The 15,781-nt window shown below is 39.8% G+C and overlaps 1 protein-coding gene across 3 annotated transcripts in view; it reads right to left on the bottom strand.

Moving 5' to 3' along the window:
- The window catches only part of LOC136831362 (protein ABHD13-like), a 281,750-nt gene that overhangs the window by 185,060 nt on the left and 80,909 nt on the right, over window positions 1-15,781 (bottom strand). For all 3 annotated transcript variants that reach the window (XM_067091687.1, XM_067091689.1, XM_067091688.1), the window contains exon 3: window positions 12,668-12,899. In XM_067091687.1, the coding sequence (XP_066947788.1) occupies window positions 12,668-12,899 (232 nt within the window). The remainder of the gene's footprint in view (window positions 1-12,667; window positions 12,900-15,781) is intronic.

Raw genomic sequence — 15,781 nt, 5'->3', positions numbered from 1 at the left:
AAATTGGGCTTAACTATAGGTAAATACTGGTGACATAATACACCTCACATCAAAAGGGTACAATGAAATAGCAAAACTTAACCTATGAACAAGGTAGAAACACTAACATATAGTACAATAGAGGAAAATAAAAGGCCCTATAATTCAATAGAATAACCAGTAATTACAAACTTAAACCTAAAAGCAATGAGATACCACTGAAAGACAAAATATATGAGGTACATGAAGCAAAAATAAAAACCGCTTCAGTACCTCTGACTAAATCTAAATCCACAACATATCAAACCCAAATCACAAGACAAGCAATAATCAGGTATAACAGTATCGAGTATGAGGAGCAAGGCAGCGAGGCATGATCGATCCAGAAAGGCAGGTAGAGAAATAAATGAGGCAGGCGGGCGGGGGAAAGGAAAAGGATAAGGATAATTAAAATGAGAGATGACACTCCCACAGCCACCGCAGAAAATTTCAGGGCTTGAGTGATTTAAATAGTGGTTTAAACGCTAGAGGTGATTTCTATCCCATATACTCGGTAAGTTAAGCAAAATTCATATTATGAAAATAGATAGTAAAGGTAGCCACTGCACGTGAACCCTTGGGACTCAACGAAAGAGTTCCACCCTTTCCCTGATAAAAAGAGGACCCGACTTATACTGTGGAGTTCTTTGTAGATAAGACTTTAATGTATATAATGGGCATAAGGGTTGGTCCTAAGGGAGAGACACCACCTCCTAGGGGGACCACCTGTCCTGAGGGTCTTCATTTTAGCTAGGAACCTATGATCAGGGGAAAGGAGGACTTCTCCGGATGGGATATTAAAGAAATCAACATGATCATCACCTCTAGCGAGAGCCGATAGCTTTGAAATTCTGGCAACTGAAGCTAAGCTAATCAGAAGTACCTACTATAAGGCTGATTTAGCTACATCAATAGTGGCCAAGGAGGCATTTTTCAAACAATGATCTAAAGAAAGTAACATTTTAGGTTAGTAGCCACAGTTTGAGCTTCAGATGCCTTCAAGAAAGATGTTAGTTCTTTGCTGCTATGCATCATACTTTCTGAGAGTATAATCTCCTTTATCAGATTCTAGAAGCAGAGTGTTGACGGGGTCAATGTTTGCTCTCTTTTTAAACAAACATTATAATGTCCTTAAAGCCCGGCATTCTGAATTCTTAAGAAAGCAGACACAGCCTTGTTTGTACTACTTGGGTCAGGCTGGATCTGGGTATCTGATAACACCGCAACTTGAGTTCCTGGAGCAGAGGGAACCAGTTGCTCTTTATTACCAATAAGGGCTACTAGAGCTACATGGCCCTTGAATGACCTGAGTTTGTGCAGTACTCTCGAGAACAAGTTTATTGGGGAAACAAGTACACCTTCTCCCAACAGTTCCAAACTATGGACATCGTATCTGTGGCAAAGGTCTGAGGATCCGGGTTGGGAGCCACATATCAGGGAAGCTTGTAATTGTTCTTTGCAGCGAACAGATCCATCTGGAGTCCTGGAACCCGGCAAATTCAATTGAACGATTCCCGCCCAGAGACCACTCCGGCGTCCAACGGAGTAGTCCTGGACAGGAGACCGCCACTATGTTCCGCCCCGATAGATGGGTGGCTGACAAATGCCAGCCGTGCTTGTTCGCCAGGGAGAAGGTAGCTAACACCACCTGGTTAACGCGACCTGATTTGGAGCTGCCCCTTTTGAAGCAACGAACCACCACTGTGCTGCCCAACACCAGCCTGATGTGAAACTGGCCGACGGGGCGGAGTTTCTTGGGAATTAGAAACACTGCCACAGCTTCCAAGGTGTTTATATGAAACTGTTGGAACATTGTAGACCATATCCCTTAGACTTTTAGTTGTGGTGAATAACCTCCCCAGCCGCTAAAGAAGCGTCTGAGTGTATTACCAGAGCCGGAAGGGGGAATTGAAGTGGAACAGGCTTCGAGAGACCCTGGATGTGGACCACGGGCGGGTCTACTCTCAAGATTTGAGGGGAAGAGGGACTCTGTCTCTGAAACTGATGTCTTTAAGCTCAATAGCTTTTAAGAGCAGGTCTGTCACTGAAGCAAACTTAAGAGGGCCGAGAAACCTCTCTTAAGTCCTGTGGAAGGTCTTTCAGGGACTTTCTGGTAGAATTAGATTTCCTTCCGCTTGGCCGGCGGAAGAGATAACCCCGGAAACTTTCTTGGGGACAGTGAAAAGCCTGCCTTGAAACTTGAGGTACCTCACTTTCTTTATAGCTCATTTATTGAGTAGTTCCGTCACCAAGACCTGTAGGGCTTTTTGGAGGAAGGATGGTAAAATCTGGTCATGGGAGGGGGACCCCTGATCCAGTTCCAACCCAGACCTTTGGACACGATACTGTGTGTCCCGGGACTGAAGGGCCACTGGTCTCTGAACCAGTAAAGGTGTTCACCCACCTAGCTGCTCTCAGTGAGAGGAAGCAGATTTCCTTTCTCTACCGTGGCCACTTTTCCTCCGGAAGACAGGCTCAGCCCTGCCTCTGAAGGGGCTCGACCTCTAACCCCCCTTGCGCTCCTATTAAGACCGTGAAAAACCCCACGGCCCTCATAGGTAGGGTTGTATGCCGGCGAGGAGACATATGTAGGTGCAGCAAGGGGTTGGGCTGGTTGAACCAGCACATACTGTTGGGGTTGGGCCTTGGAGGTGGATGGTTGGCTCACCATTGAGAACGGGACTGCCTGAACAACCGCCTGATGTTGGGGTCTCCTGTGCTTCCTGTAACGTTTCCCAGGCCTATTCTGGGAACCGCTAAACTTGGGGGTCTTCCGCTTAAGAGCGGAGATACCCCACCGGGGCGCAGACTCTGGTTGGTCCTGGTTGCTTCGCTCAGGACACCGGAGACTTCATCGTCTGGGAAAAGGTTGGTTCCCCAGAAAGAACTCCTCATGAGCCTGTCAGGTTCAAGATGAATGGTGGCATCAGCGAAGATAAACTTACGGCAGTTCATCTTTGCTACCATGAAGTCGAACAGGTCCGACTGAAACCCTGCTAACAGGGATTTAGTCAGAACCTGAAACAATGGTTCCTCTGAAAAGGAGACGGCATCGACTTCTGCCAGGCACAGCGAGTTCAAAGACCAGCTCAACCGACACCGTGCTTGAACTCAGCCTTCAGGAGAGCTTCTGTGAGCTTAGGAAGCTGCTCTCTGAACTGGTTTGATGCGCAATCTGCGTCCAATTTACCGACAGTAAATGTGGACGGAGCGTTCCTCCAGAACTCGTCACCCTGGGGAAGATTAGAGATGTAGGGTCTAATTCCCAGAGCTGAGGCAAGGTTTGCCTTCCCAGCAAGCCTGAGCGGTTGCAATAGCAACTTTGTTCAGACAGGGGTGGGTAGCCTACCACCAAGAGAAAACATATTTAAGCTGCCCTTGAAGGGGTCAACTCCGTGTCCTCCGCCTGCCACCCGGTAAAAGTGCGCGGGAGAACAGATTGCGCCTGATCCCTAAGGAAAATCACCGTCTCCGTAGGGGACCTCAATTGAGCGTACCCAGGCTTCCTCCGTCCAGCCTAACGAAGCCTGGGTAGGGGGCAAGAGATCAGCCGGGAAGAACTCCAGTTCTTCTAGATGCCTGGTACCTAGGCCTTCAATGGTCAAGGTGCCTTCATGCTGACAGCACGAAGAGCAACCCGCCATGGGTTCCCACGTCAAAGGAGGGAGGGCAGCGGTGTCGGGGAACTGATAGTGCACCCCGGCACCACCGGAGCGCGACAAATCAGCGATCAGCTTCTCATGATCTTGAAGCTTCTCAGTAAGCTTATCTAGTTTTGTATCTACCTCCGTGGAGAACCTCTTGAACCATATCCCCAGAAAAACGCCTCCGGGTCAAAGGCAGGCTGGTGAGGAGGGCTGGACTTGGGCGCCCCTCTACTCGCTCCTTTGCCCAGGGTACTCAGTTTGCTCCCGGAAGGCAAAGGGTCAGCACCTTTTGGTTTCGACGGGGAAAAGGAGAGGCTTTTTGTGAAGACGAGGACTTGTAGCCCTTCGCCTTCAACGACGACTTCAACTTGGGGACAGTAGACTGAACTCTGTCCTCAAGATAGCAGGTTTAGTGAAGGCCTGAAAGGAAGAGGATGATGAAGGAGGGGGATTAAGGAGGGCGCCGCCCCCACTGCCTCACTTACCTCAATACCTACCCCTGGTCCTGCTCGGTGACCATCGGCTCGAGCTCCAGGTCGAGCGCAGCGGCGACTCTGTAATCCCCCGTGTGTAGGGGGTCCCCCTTGCAAGGGCTGGGTCATCGGCCGGATCTGGTCGATGATAGGTGCGGCCACATCAGAAGGTACGACCGCAGTGATCCGGCGCTGGGATAAAGCAGGTCCCTCAGCTTTTCATCGAGGATATAGGGTTTCCCCGACGGGACATTCCTCCCGAACCCAGCTACCCAAGCGCGGAGAGATCCCAAGGCCTCTTTCTTGAAGGACTTGTCAACCAGAAAGGGGGCAGAGTGTCAAAGAAGGGCTAATACCGTGTTTATATAAGATCCAAATGTGACCAAATAACCAACTCTGACTAATGTGGTAAAGCGGAAGTAATTAGCTTACCGACTCGTCCTGGAGACATCCATACGATGCGAAGCAAACCTCACAGCCGTCCGGATGCCAGACGATCAAGTCATCAAGCCTGACTGCACAGCCAGCATGAGTCCGGCACACCACATGCCCGTAGGGTTGGTGGAGGATGGCGGCACATCCGGGCTCCTCACAACGAACAGTCTGTAAGTGTGAAAAGTACATGAATCTACCACTCTTAGAAACTTAAACTATGTAGGGATAAGTATTTTCATACCATGTTACCGGAGAACTCCGGTGGAATGAAAAACCCCGCCAAAGACGAACCTACTAAGCAAAGAAACTTAAAGTAAACAAATCAACCCGAATATCTGGTTAAGCAAAATCGGGGACAGTAACAAATATCGGTAAGCATCACCTCCCGACTCCCGGAATTTTCCGGCGGAACAAGAGAGATGAATCAACGGGACTCTCACCACCAGGAACGCCAGTAATAAAACGGAAACCTAAGGAAGGATCACCGGACTAAAATAAAATTAAAGTAAAATTCTCAACCCGACGGGCGTTAAGCTGCCGGGAGCAGTAGCAAACACATGGTAGCGAAAAATCTCCCGACTGCCGGAATACTCCAGCAGGACGAGAGAAGTTGAATCAACGGGACCCTTACCACAAGGAACGCCAGAAATAAAAATGGCAGAACCAAGGGAAGGATCACCGACTCTGATATAATATTAAAGAAATCAAACATATAACAACCCGACGGCGGGTTAAGCCGCGGGGACCAGCAACAGTCATATATCAGCCTGACGGCGGGGTTAAGCTGTCGGGGACCAGCAACAAACATATGGTAAACAGAAAACCTCCGACTGCCGGAATACTTAGGCGAACGAGAGAGTTGAATCGACAGGACCCTCACCACAAGGACCGCCAGTAATGAAAACCGCGGAACCCAAGGGAAGGATCACCGGACTCTGATATAAGATAAAGCAAACATATCAACCCGAATCGGGTTTAAGCCGGGACCAGTAACAACTGTATACACATAGAGGTGGTAAAGAAACTAGTTAACAACGCCACTATGAGGTAGAGTCCAAGTCCGGTACCATTACTACCGGAGATCCCAAGCCTCTATCGCTAGGGTACACAAGAAGGAAGAGGCAGAACACAACTGGACCCACATGGGCAGGTGTGTACGCGCCAATCAATTCCGACTAGAATGACCCAGACGCCGACAGGCGAATCAAACGGGAGGCAAAGGGAGGACCAGGGATGATGGGAGGGGAAGGATAACCTGAAAATGTTCGATGACCCACTCGATCCGAGGAGAGCGGGTAAACGAAACATAAAGTCAAGACGGTTGTCACCAGGAACCATCCCTGGGAGGGAGCGAATCCTCCCACCAGGGAGGACCCAAGCACTCAGGGAGAACATCGGGGACCCGATGTCACACCATGAGAGATGACAAGGAATTGACTTAGGTAGGCTAGGGAAGAGGGAAAAGCTAAGTAAGGAAGGGCTTAGACCAGAGAAGAGGAAAACAGGAGACTAGGGAAGACGTGTACCCATCTCAACTGAAATCCCAGGCCGTACAAGGTAAAGTGATACCCAAGTAGGAGAGCTCTAGGCCTGCCCTAACAGGAAGGGAAAAGGATGTAGCCTACAACCCCACTCAGACATCTTGTAATAGACACAGTCTATAAAATACGAAGGGAGAAAGAAAGGGAGGGATGTAGAACCAACAGGAGAGAAAAAAAACAGTGTTGAAGGCCAGCCAGAACCGTAAGGTAAGGGAATGCTAAAATAGCATGGAGGAGACACACCCAAGGAAAACCTCTACCCTCCAAAAAGAAGGGGAGGACAATGGTCTCACTCACCACCCAAACAACGGTCGGTGGACGGAACAACAACAGAAACTCCCTCCATCTGCTGATCCTCCTCTCACCTAACCTACTCCAGGATACAAGGGGAGAGGGAGGCCAAATAGGCTACCAGGAAAGCCTAACCTTGCACTAGGCAGGGCTAGGACAGGGATGTTAACCAGAAATAATAAATAAATAATAAATAAATAATAAATAAATAACCACCATTACTAAATATATACACTAGACATTGATATCGGTTGTGCTTGGCACGTAGCCTAACCAACAAAGCGACAGGAAGTAAACAGATAGGACTGTACTTGACGCCATGGTAATAATGATAAGATTTTAATATAATAAAACATGACATCAAGCACAAACATAATAGAAATCTATAATGACCATAATTAACCCTTTCATATCTGTATAGTTATCACATCACTGAGGGCACATGAGCCCGATGTGTCTGGGAGCGCTTCGACAGTCGAAAAAAATAATTATTTCAAAAATTCAGCAAAAATATAAATTTTATGCCAACAACGTTCATTTTGCTGTCCTTTTTCTAAATGTTTATATTTTATGGTGGAATAGTCAGAATAAGAGTCCCAGCCCTCTAAATACAAAAAAATGTGAGTTATTTCACGAAAAAAAAAATCTTTACTTATTTTCATATTTTTAGTTCAGAACCCAAAAACTATGAATGTCAGGCGAATGAATTATTTTTATGAGAAAGCCAACAAAATTCTCTAAATATCGACATATAAAAGAATGAAAAACGAATAAGTCCAGCTGGTGAAAAAATTGATAGAAAAAGGGGAAGAAACAGAGCGCTCTGCCCAATGGTGAGAATTATCGCTAGAAAAAAGTTTTTTGAAGAGCCCTATCTCGTTATTTTTCATAGAAATTACTTTGTAAATATACGAAAATGTAGAGGAAAAGTTGAAGAATAAAGTGAGAGTCAAGAATAATGGCTTTGGTAACGGCAACAGTTTCAATTTGACGTTATAAATTGATTGAAACGAAAAAAATTTTACTCATTGTCAACATTATCGTTCAGAGCTCAAAAGCTATAACAGTTAGGCTTAATGGATTATTTTTTTATGAGAAAGCCAACAAAATTCTCTAAATATTGATATATAAAACAATGAAAAACGAATAAGTCCAGTTGGTGAAAAAATTTATAGAAAAGAGGGTAAGAAACAGAGCGATCTGCCCGGCGTATGGTGAGAATTATCGCTAGAAAAAGTTTTTTTGAAGAGCCCTATCTCGGTTATTTTTCATAGAAATTACTTTGTAAATATACGAAAATGTAGAGGAAAAGTTGTAGAATAAAGTGAGAGTCAAGAAAAATGGCTTTGGTAACGGCAACAGTTTCATTTTGACGTTATAATTTGATTGAAACGAAAAAAATGTTACCGTTGTCAACATTATCGTTTTAGCTCAAAAGGCTATAACAGTTAGGCGAATGGATTATTTTTTCAGAGAAAGCCAACAAAATTCTCTAAATATTGATATATAAAACAATGAAAAACGAATAAGTCCAGTTGGTGAAAAATTTATAGAAAAGAGGTAAGAAACAGAGCGATTTGCCCGTATGGTGAGAATTATCGCTAGAAAAAGTTTTTTGAAGAGCCCTATCTCGGTTATTTTTCATGGAAATTACTTTGTAAATATACGAAAATGTAGAGCAAAAGTTGTAGAATAAAGTGAGAGTCAAGAAAAATGGCTTTGGTAACGGCAACAGTTTCATTTTGACGTTATAAATTGATTGAAACAAAAAAAATGTTACCGTTGTCAACATTATCGTTCGTAGCTCAAAAGCTATAACAGTTAGGCGAATGGATTATTTTTTCAGAGAAAGCCAACAAAATACTCTAAATATTGATATATACAACAATGAAAAACGAATAAGTCCAGTTGGTGAAAAATTTATAGAAAAAGGGTAAGAAACAGAGCGATTTGCCATTCGTATGGTGAGAATTATCGCTAGAAAAAAGTTTTTTTTGAAGAGCCCTATCTCGTTATTTTTCATAGAAATTACTTTGTAAATATACGAAAAAATGTAGAGCAAAAGTTGTAGAATAAAGTGAGAGTCAAGAAAAATGGCTTTGGTAACGGCAACAGTTTCATTTTGACGTTATAAATTGATTGAAACGAAAAAATTTTTACCGTTGTCAACATTATCGTTCAGAGCTCAAAAGCTATAACAGTTAGGCGAATGAATAATTTTTTATGAGAAAGCCAATAAAATTCCTAAATATTGACATATAAAAATGGAAAACGAATAAGTCCAGTTGGTGAAAAAATTGATAGAAAAGAGGGTGAGAAACAGAGCGCTCTGCCCAGCCTATGGTGAGAATTATCGCTAGAAAATTTATTTTTTGAAGAGCCCTATCTCGGTTATTTTTCATAGAAATTACTTTGTAAATATACGAAAAAGTAGAGGAAAAGTTGAAGAATAAAGGGAAAGTCAAGAAAATGGCTTTGGTAACGGCAACAGTTTCATTTTGACGTTATAAATTGATCAAACGAAAAAAAGTTACCGTTGTCAACATTATTGTTCGTAAAAACTCAAAACTATAACAGTTAGGCGAATGAATTATTTTTTATGAGAAAGCCAAGAAAATTCTCTAAATATCGACATATAAAAAAATGAAAAACGAATAAGTCCAGTTGGTGAAAAATTGATAGAAAAGTGGGTAAGAAACAGAGCGCGCTACCAGGCATATGGTGAGAATTATCGCTAGACATTTTTTTTGAAGGGCCCTACCTCGGATTTTTTTCATAGAAATTACTTTGTAAATATACAAAAATGTAGAGGAAAGGTTGAGGAATAAAGTGAGAGTCAAGAAAAATGGCTTTGGTAACAGCAACAGTTTCATTTTGACGTTATAAGCTGTTCGAAACAAAAAAATGTTACCGTTGTCAACATTATCGTTCGTAGCTCAAAAGCTATAACAGTTGGGTGAATGAATTATTTTTATGAGAAAGCCAACAAAAATTCTCTAAATATCGATATATATGATAATGAAAATGAGATTCAGAGCCCTGCCTAAAATCCAGACGTCTCTTATGTGATGCACTAACAAATTTCCGCTAGTTTTACCGTGAAAACTTTGAGAAAGCATGTTGGAAACTGTTCTCGATTGACGCCTGCATGTAAACAGCCACACGTGTTTACCCAGCCTCGACGCATGGTCTCTGATAGAAGTGTGGCCTGCCAGGCCGTGGGTGCGATCAGCTGATGTCATTGTGAGAATTTTACTACGCCATGGATTTGCGCATGCACAGTAGAGGAACTAAAAATTTATAGAAAATAGAGGATACCAAACAGTGTTTCCATTAATGTAATCCTACATTTTATAAAAAAATGTAAGATACGAGAGAGAAACGTGGGTAGGATCAGCTGATTTCATTGTGGGAAATTTACTATGCCAGGAATTGCGATGCGCAGTATAGGCACTGCTTGCCTGGCGATCGATGCCTGAGTTACACGGTCCAAGGTATGCTTTAGCCTATGGAAACCACCAACTGTCCGAAAATAAAAAATTTACCCCTACCACATGCATTTAAAAATGTCGGTAAATTTTACGTATAATTACGCAGTCAGACAAGAAGGGGGTAGGGGGTTATCGTAATATGACGTCAATTGGGCAGGAAAGGGTTAATAGGAAAACATCCTGGGAGATACCTGGCGAAAATACTACAGGAAATGCTAAATGTAAGAACTCCTATGATGGGAAGTTCTACAAAATTAACTTTAAAGGATCTCCCAAAGACCCAACCCAGGCAAGACCACCAGGATGAATCCTATGGGGGGAATGATAAATAATGTAACCGACCAAGAGAAGCCCGAACAGAACAAGCTGAACAAGCGAATCTCGCAGGTCGACATGGCTGACCAGGGGACGCCGCAGCGTCCCAACACGATTCACGTATAATATCTAAATACGATGTAAAACAGCCAAACTTATCATAAAAACCCCACAAGAATATGGTACTTAACTTGGAAACAGTAAAGGTGCTTGACGACATGGTGAAATAAAGGCAAATCACGCCAAAAAACAAAGGCCACAAACAAATCTGCAATCAAAACGAGTGCTAGAAATGGAATGTGTTCAGATGGCGCTGGAGTTGCCGCGTGGCAGGCTGGGGAGCGTGGGCGCTGGCACGGCCCCTCACTCTTCTCGGGGATATTGACATAGGGATGTCTATAGAGTGTGGCTCTGTGGTTGTGATTCCTTCACTCACCCTTGGTTATACTGACGTCTTCATTAGAAGACGCTCAATCTGGGGGTAGTAACTCCAGCATTCTTGAAAGCTTTTTTCTCTGGTATATTTAGCAATATTTATACCTAGAAATTCGAGTTAGTAATGGAATTTCACCGGGTGACACGGGGCCGAGCTCAGAAATTATTGATAAAATAGGAGATTCATTATGTTATCCTCCATATCTTTTAGAACTTTGTAAAAATAAAGCAAAAAAGACATATTACAATCCAACCAGTGTTGACAAAGAACTTAAGAATACTCTCTGTTTACCATTTCATCCTAATTTCATTCCTGCAGTGCCCATTTTAAAAACTATTAACTTAGTATTTAAATATAATAACATTCTGAGAAATAAACTAATTAAGAATAGCCTACCCAACTCAAACAATATTGTATACAGTATTCCTTGCAAAGAATGTAATAAGATTTACATTGTATTGGTCAAACATCAAAAGGACTAAAAGTACTTTAAGAAGCTCCCAAAACAAACATGCCATTTCAAGAGGCTTATCAAATAATGGCATTGTGGATCACTGGCTTAAGACAGGCCATACCATGAACTTGGAAAAGAAAACGGTTACCTACAAGCTCAATGACCATTGGAAAAGACATCTGCTAGAGACTGTGTTCATTGAAGCTACTTCCACCATAAATGTTAATCTCCACCTTGGATTATCCCTTGATCCTGTGTCCCTGTCTTTGTTGTTTACAGAACATGCTGCCAAGATTAACAAACTGTAACCCTGCTCCCACCTTCTGTTTTTGTGTATAAATCTCTGTCAACTTCTTTTGTATTCAGTGTGAACTTGAAAATGTAGAATAAACTGCGAAACTACTTGTTCAAAGTCCCAGTTTTCACTCACCTTCCAATGTGGACTTAATGACATTCTCAAGCACGCATTCCTTCTGTGTATTAGATATATATATATATATATATATATATATATATATATATATATATATATATATATATATATATATATATATATATATATATATATATATATATATATATATATATATAATATATATATATATAATATATATATAATATATATATATAATATACATACATATATATATATATATATATATATATATATATATATATATATATATATATATATATATATATATATATATATATATATATATATATATAATATATATATATATTATATACATATATATATACATATATATATATACATACATATACATATATATATATACATATATATATATATATATATACATATATATATATATATATATATAATATATATATATATATATATATATATATATATATATATATATATATATATATATATATATATATATATATATAATCTCTGTATATATTTATAACCAATGTTTATGTACCAAAGATACATGCCATATTTCCCACAGGTTCAAAGGTGTTTTGAGTTGAGCACCAGGGTAATAGAATATTTATGAATCATACCCTGAAAATGTTGCTTATCCATCTGAATTTCCTTTCCTCTGAGAGATAAGTAAATTAGGAGTAAGTTAGCAAAGATTTTAGGTAAATAGCTCCAGCAATATTCTATAAAATTAGGATACAAAAATTGGCTTCACTAACACTAAGAAAATGCACCAAATTTTAAAAAATACATTAAAATCTGGAAAAAATATAGAGAAGGCAATGATGCAATCAGAAGGGGGTCCATTTTATACAAAAAGGGGCTGCCTTTAACCTGCAATTTAGTTGAAGTAAAAATAGCCAATAATAATGGAGATATTACTAATGCACTAAAAATAATTAATTCTACATAACCCGTACGCATCAGTGTATCAATTTTAGCTTCGTACGTACCAATCGCCATTTGAATTTCCCACGTTTTGTGGGGGTAACCTCATTAATTTACCAACAAGAGTACCGAACATGTAAATTATTTTGAGTAGTCTACCCTACGTGCAAATGACAAGAAATTTCATGTACAACACAATGGTACGTAGTTGTGCAGAAACTTACCTATGACCTAAATTTCCTGCATTTCCATGAAAATAAACAAAAGTTGGTGCAGTCTTCACAGCCACATTATCTTGCTTTACAAAGACAGCATGAAGTTTGGTCCCATCTCGTGCGTACAAAAACAAATTCTCTGAGGGAAGTCCTATCGAGGAGGGCGGTTGCACCAAGACACGGGAATCAGGAGGAAAGTTGGGCCAGTAAACCAACTGATCACTTATCTGATAAACAATTCCTGTCAAAAGGGTAGAGAAATATAACACAGTAATACAGTGATTAAAATGTTTTATACAATCTTTACTATTTCAACAGAACACAAACCACCTTTACACATGTACAGTTGCGAACAAGTCCACCTGTTACGCCTTGATGAGTGACTTGGAAAAATTATATGGTAACAGTGTTTACTAAGGGGGGGCTCTTTCTCTGTTAGTACGAGTTCCACCAATCAGCCCTAGAGTTGTTTTAGTGGGAAGAGTCTTTAGGTATGGCTGGAGTAAGACACACACACACACACACTTACTATGTAAAAATAAAATCATAAACAAACCTATGCATATGGTTTAGATCCAGGTCATGATTATTATCATTTATTTGTTAGAAAAGTTAATTTGATATTTAAAAGGAGTTCAAAATCTAAAGGGCATTTCACTACCCTGACTTCTTTCAAAATTCTTTAAAAAGAGAACCCTACGACAATATCATCAAACTGCATTTCTCCAAACAGCCCTTTCCACAATGGATGGGTAAATGACTGAAGGGGTCGCTTAACAACAGAGGTTTCCGTCTCTTGTTATCCTCACGAATGATGATAACAGCGAAAGGAATTTCGGTCTATATGACATTAAAACTTTTATTACAATTAATATCAGCAAATATAAACCATGTAGAAAATGATGTGTTTATCCATAACATAACATGTAATAATATGTATGTGTGTGTCCACCACACCTAAAGACTCCTCCCACTAAAACAACTCTAGAGTTGATTGGTGGAACTCATGCTAACAGAGAAAGAGCCCTTCCCCCCTTAGTAAACACTGTTATCATATAATTTTTCAAAGTCTCTCACCAAGGCATAACAGGTGGACTAGTTCACAACTGTACGTGCCTATTTAACAGACACTATCCTTCTTATGAACGAGTTACATTCCGAACAGCCGTTCTCATCTTGATTTGTTTGTAAGTTAGTTCTTAATATGTAGTGCATAATTTTGTTGATGTTTACTTTCAAATTTTTCTCTGGGCACTTATTCTGCTAGTAAGAATTTTTGCAAAGAACAGACGAACATGAGGAAGAAGAAGAACCTGTTCCTTTAACCCCTTCCCTGATTATCCGGAGTATTCTCATGATTAACTATGATGTATTCTTCTTACAATCATGAGAATATTTGTTCATACCTTCCTGATTTAAATCAGGCTGTGATGAATACCCATCTTCTACATTTCCAATTTTCTTTTATTAGTACGTATTTTTAAAATCATGCAATGTTATAAGGAATTGCTTTGGATGCTAGAAAGGTAAAAAGAAACCAAATTAATTATATCTATATTTATTTTCTTCTTTCTACCTTTCCAACACCCAAAGTAATTCCTTTTAATAATGCATGATTTAAAAAAATACATATCAAACATAGAAAATGGGTATCATCACAGACTGAGTTAAATCAGAAAGACAGAAATAAGTAGGAATATTTTATCAGTAAGAGCAAATATTCTCATGATTGTAAGACAAATACATAGTTGTTGATCACAAGAATACTCCGGATAATCAAAACAGGGCATTTTGGATTTAACTTTCTTCAGGTGGCAAAGGGGAGTTTGACAACAATTTAACTTACTGACACCCGTCTATTTGTATCTCTGAAAGTTCGTAAATAGGGCAGTGTCTGTACCTGATATAAGTCCTAGAAATATACAGTATATATGTCCTAGAGGCTGAGGATTATGATATTTCATAGGCCTACGCCAACCCCTGAGGATAGTTGGTAAGACAGTAAGTAACCTGAACTGTATATGACCTCACGATCAATTTTATAAATTATAGTATACTTATTTAAAACCGTAAATAAACAAAAGTGTCATATAAAACAAAAAACAGAAAAAATACAGTCCCAATGATTCCTTCTTGTATCGCAGACTACAGTAGATGAGTCAGCAGACGGACAAGTAGTAACTTGAACGCTCTACTGTCAACACCCTGTCTTCGTAAAGGACAGGGACCACAACCCCCCTGTGAATAGCTAAAATCTGTGAATACTTGGCACACCCCCTCTAAAAATGCTTATAACTGCCTATCTTAATAGTTCAAACACCAAAGACCCCCTCTAAAAATGGTTATAACTGCCTATTTTAATAGTTCAAACAACAAATATATCTTAAACTATCATCCTAAAACACTTAAATATTTCAATATCACTTTAATATTTTAATATTTCAATATCACTTTAATATTTCAATTACAAATCATTTCTGAGTGGCTAGCTATAACAAGGTGAGAAAACAAGTTTAGATGACCTGTAGCTACTGGGAAGGTTCACTGTAAAGAGGTGGTTCACAAAAATGAGATTCCTTGTATACATATTCTCTCTCTCTCTCTCTCTCTTTTAATCTTATTAATCTTACTATTTGAAAATTAGTATTCTCTCAAAATTAGTACTTATTATTATCTGTATTATTACAGGTACAGTATTATTATTATCATTATTATTATTTAATCTTATTTTTTAACCTTATTATTATTATTTAATCTTCATATTAATATTTGAAAATTAGTAAATAATTTTTTATCATAAAAAATGTATTTAGTCATGAATTTTCCGCGATTTATTGAAGAATACATTCCACAGAAAAATCCACGCATAACTGAAGCCACAAATACTGAACCGTGAGTAAGTGGGGGTCCACTGCTGTATACTGATATAACCAGTATTTTCACTCTCCTTAAAGGACCCTGACTTTAAGAGATTATATGATGACAGAAGTAAAACTGTGTTATGTTACAATATTTACTGGTAAACCTTACTACAACAAAAATCATGAAATCAAACACGTTCATATGGAACTTAACAAATGGTAACAATGTGTAAAATATTTTCTGGTTTTGAAGATGAAATTT

The sequence above is a fragment of the Macrobrachium rosenbergii genome, chromosome 48 (assembly GCF_040412425.1).
Source record: "Macrobrachium rosenbergii isolate ZJJX-2024 chromosome 48, ASM4041242v1, whole genome shotgun sequence".
NCBI lineage: Eukaryota > Metazoa > Arthropoda > Malacostraca > Decapoda > Palaemonidae > Macrobrachium > Macrobrachium rosenbergii.
This window is presented reverse-complemented; position numbering and strand designations above follow the sequence as displayed.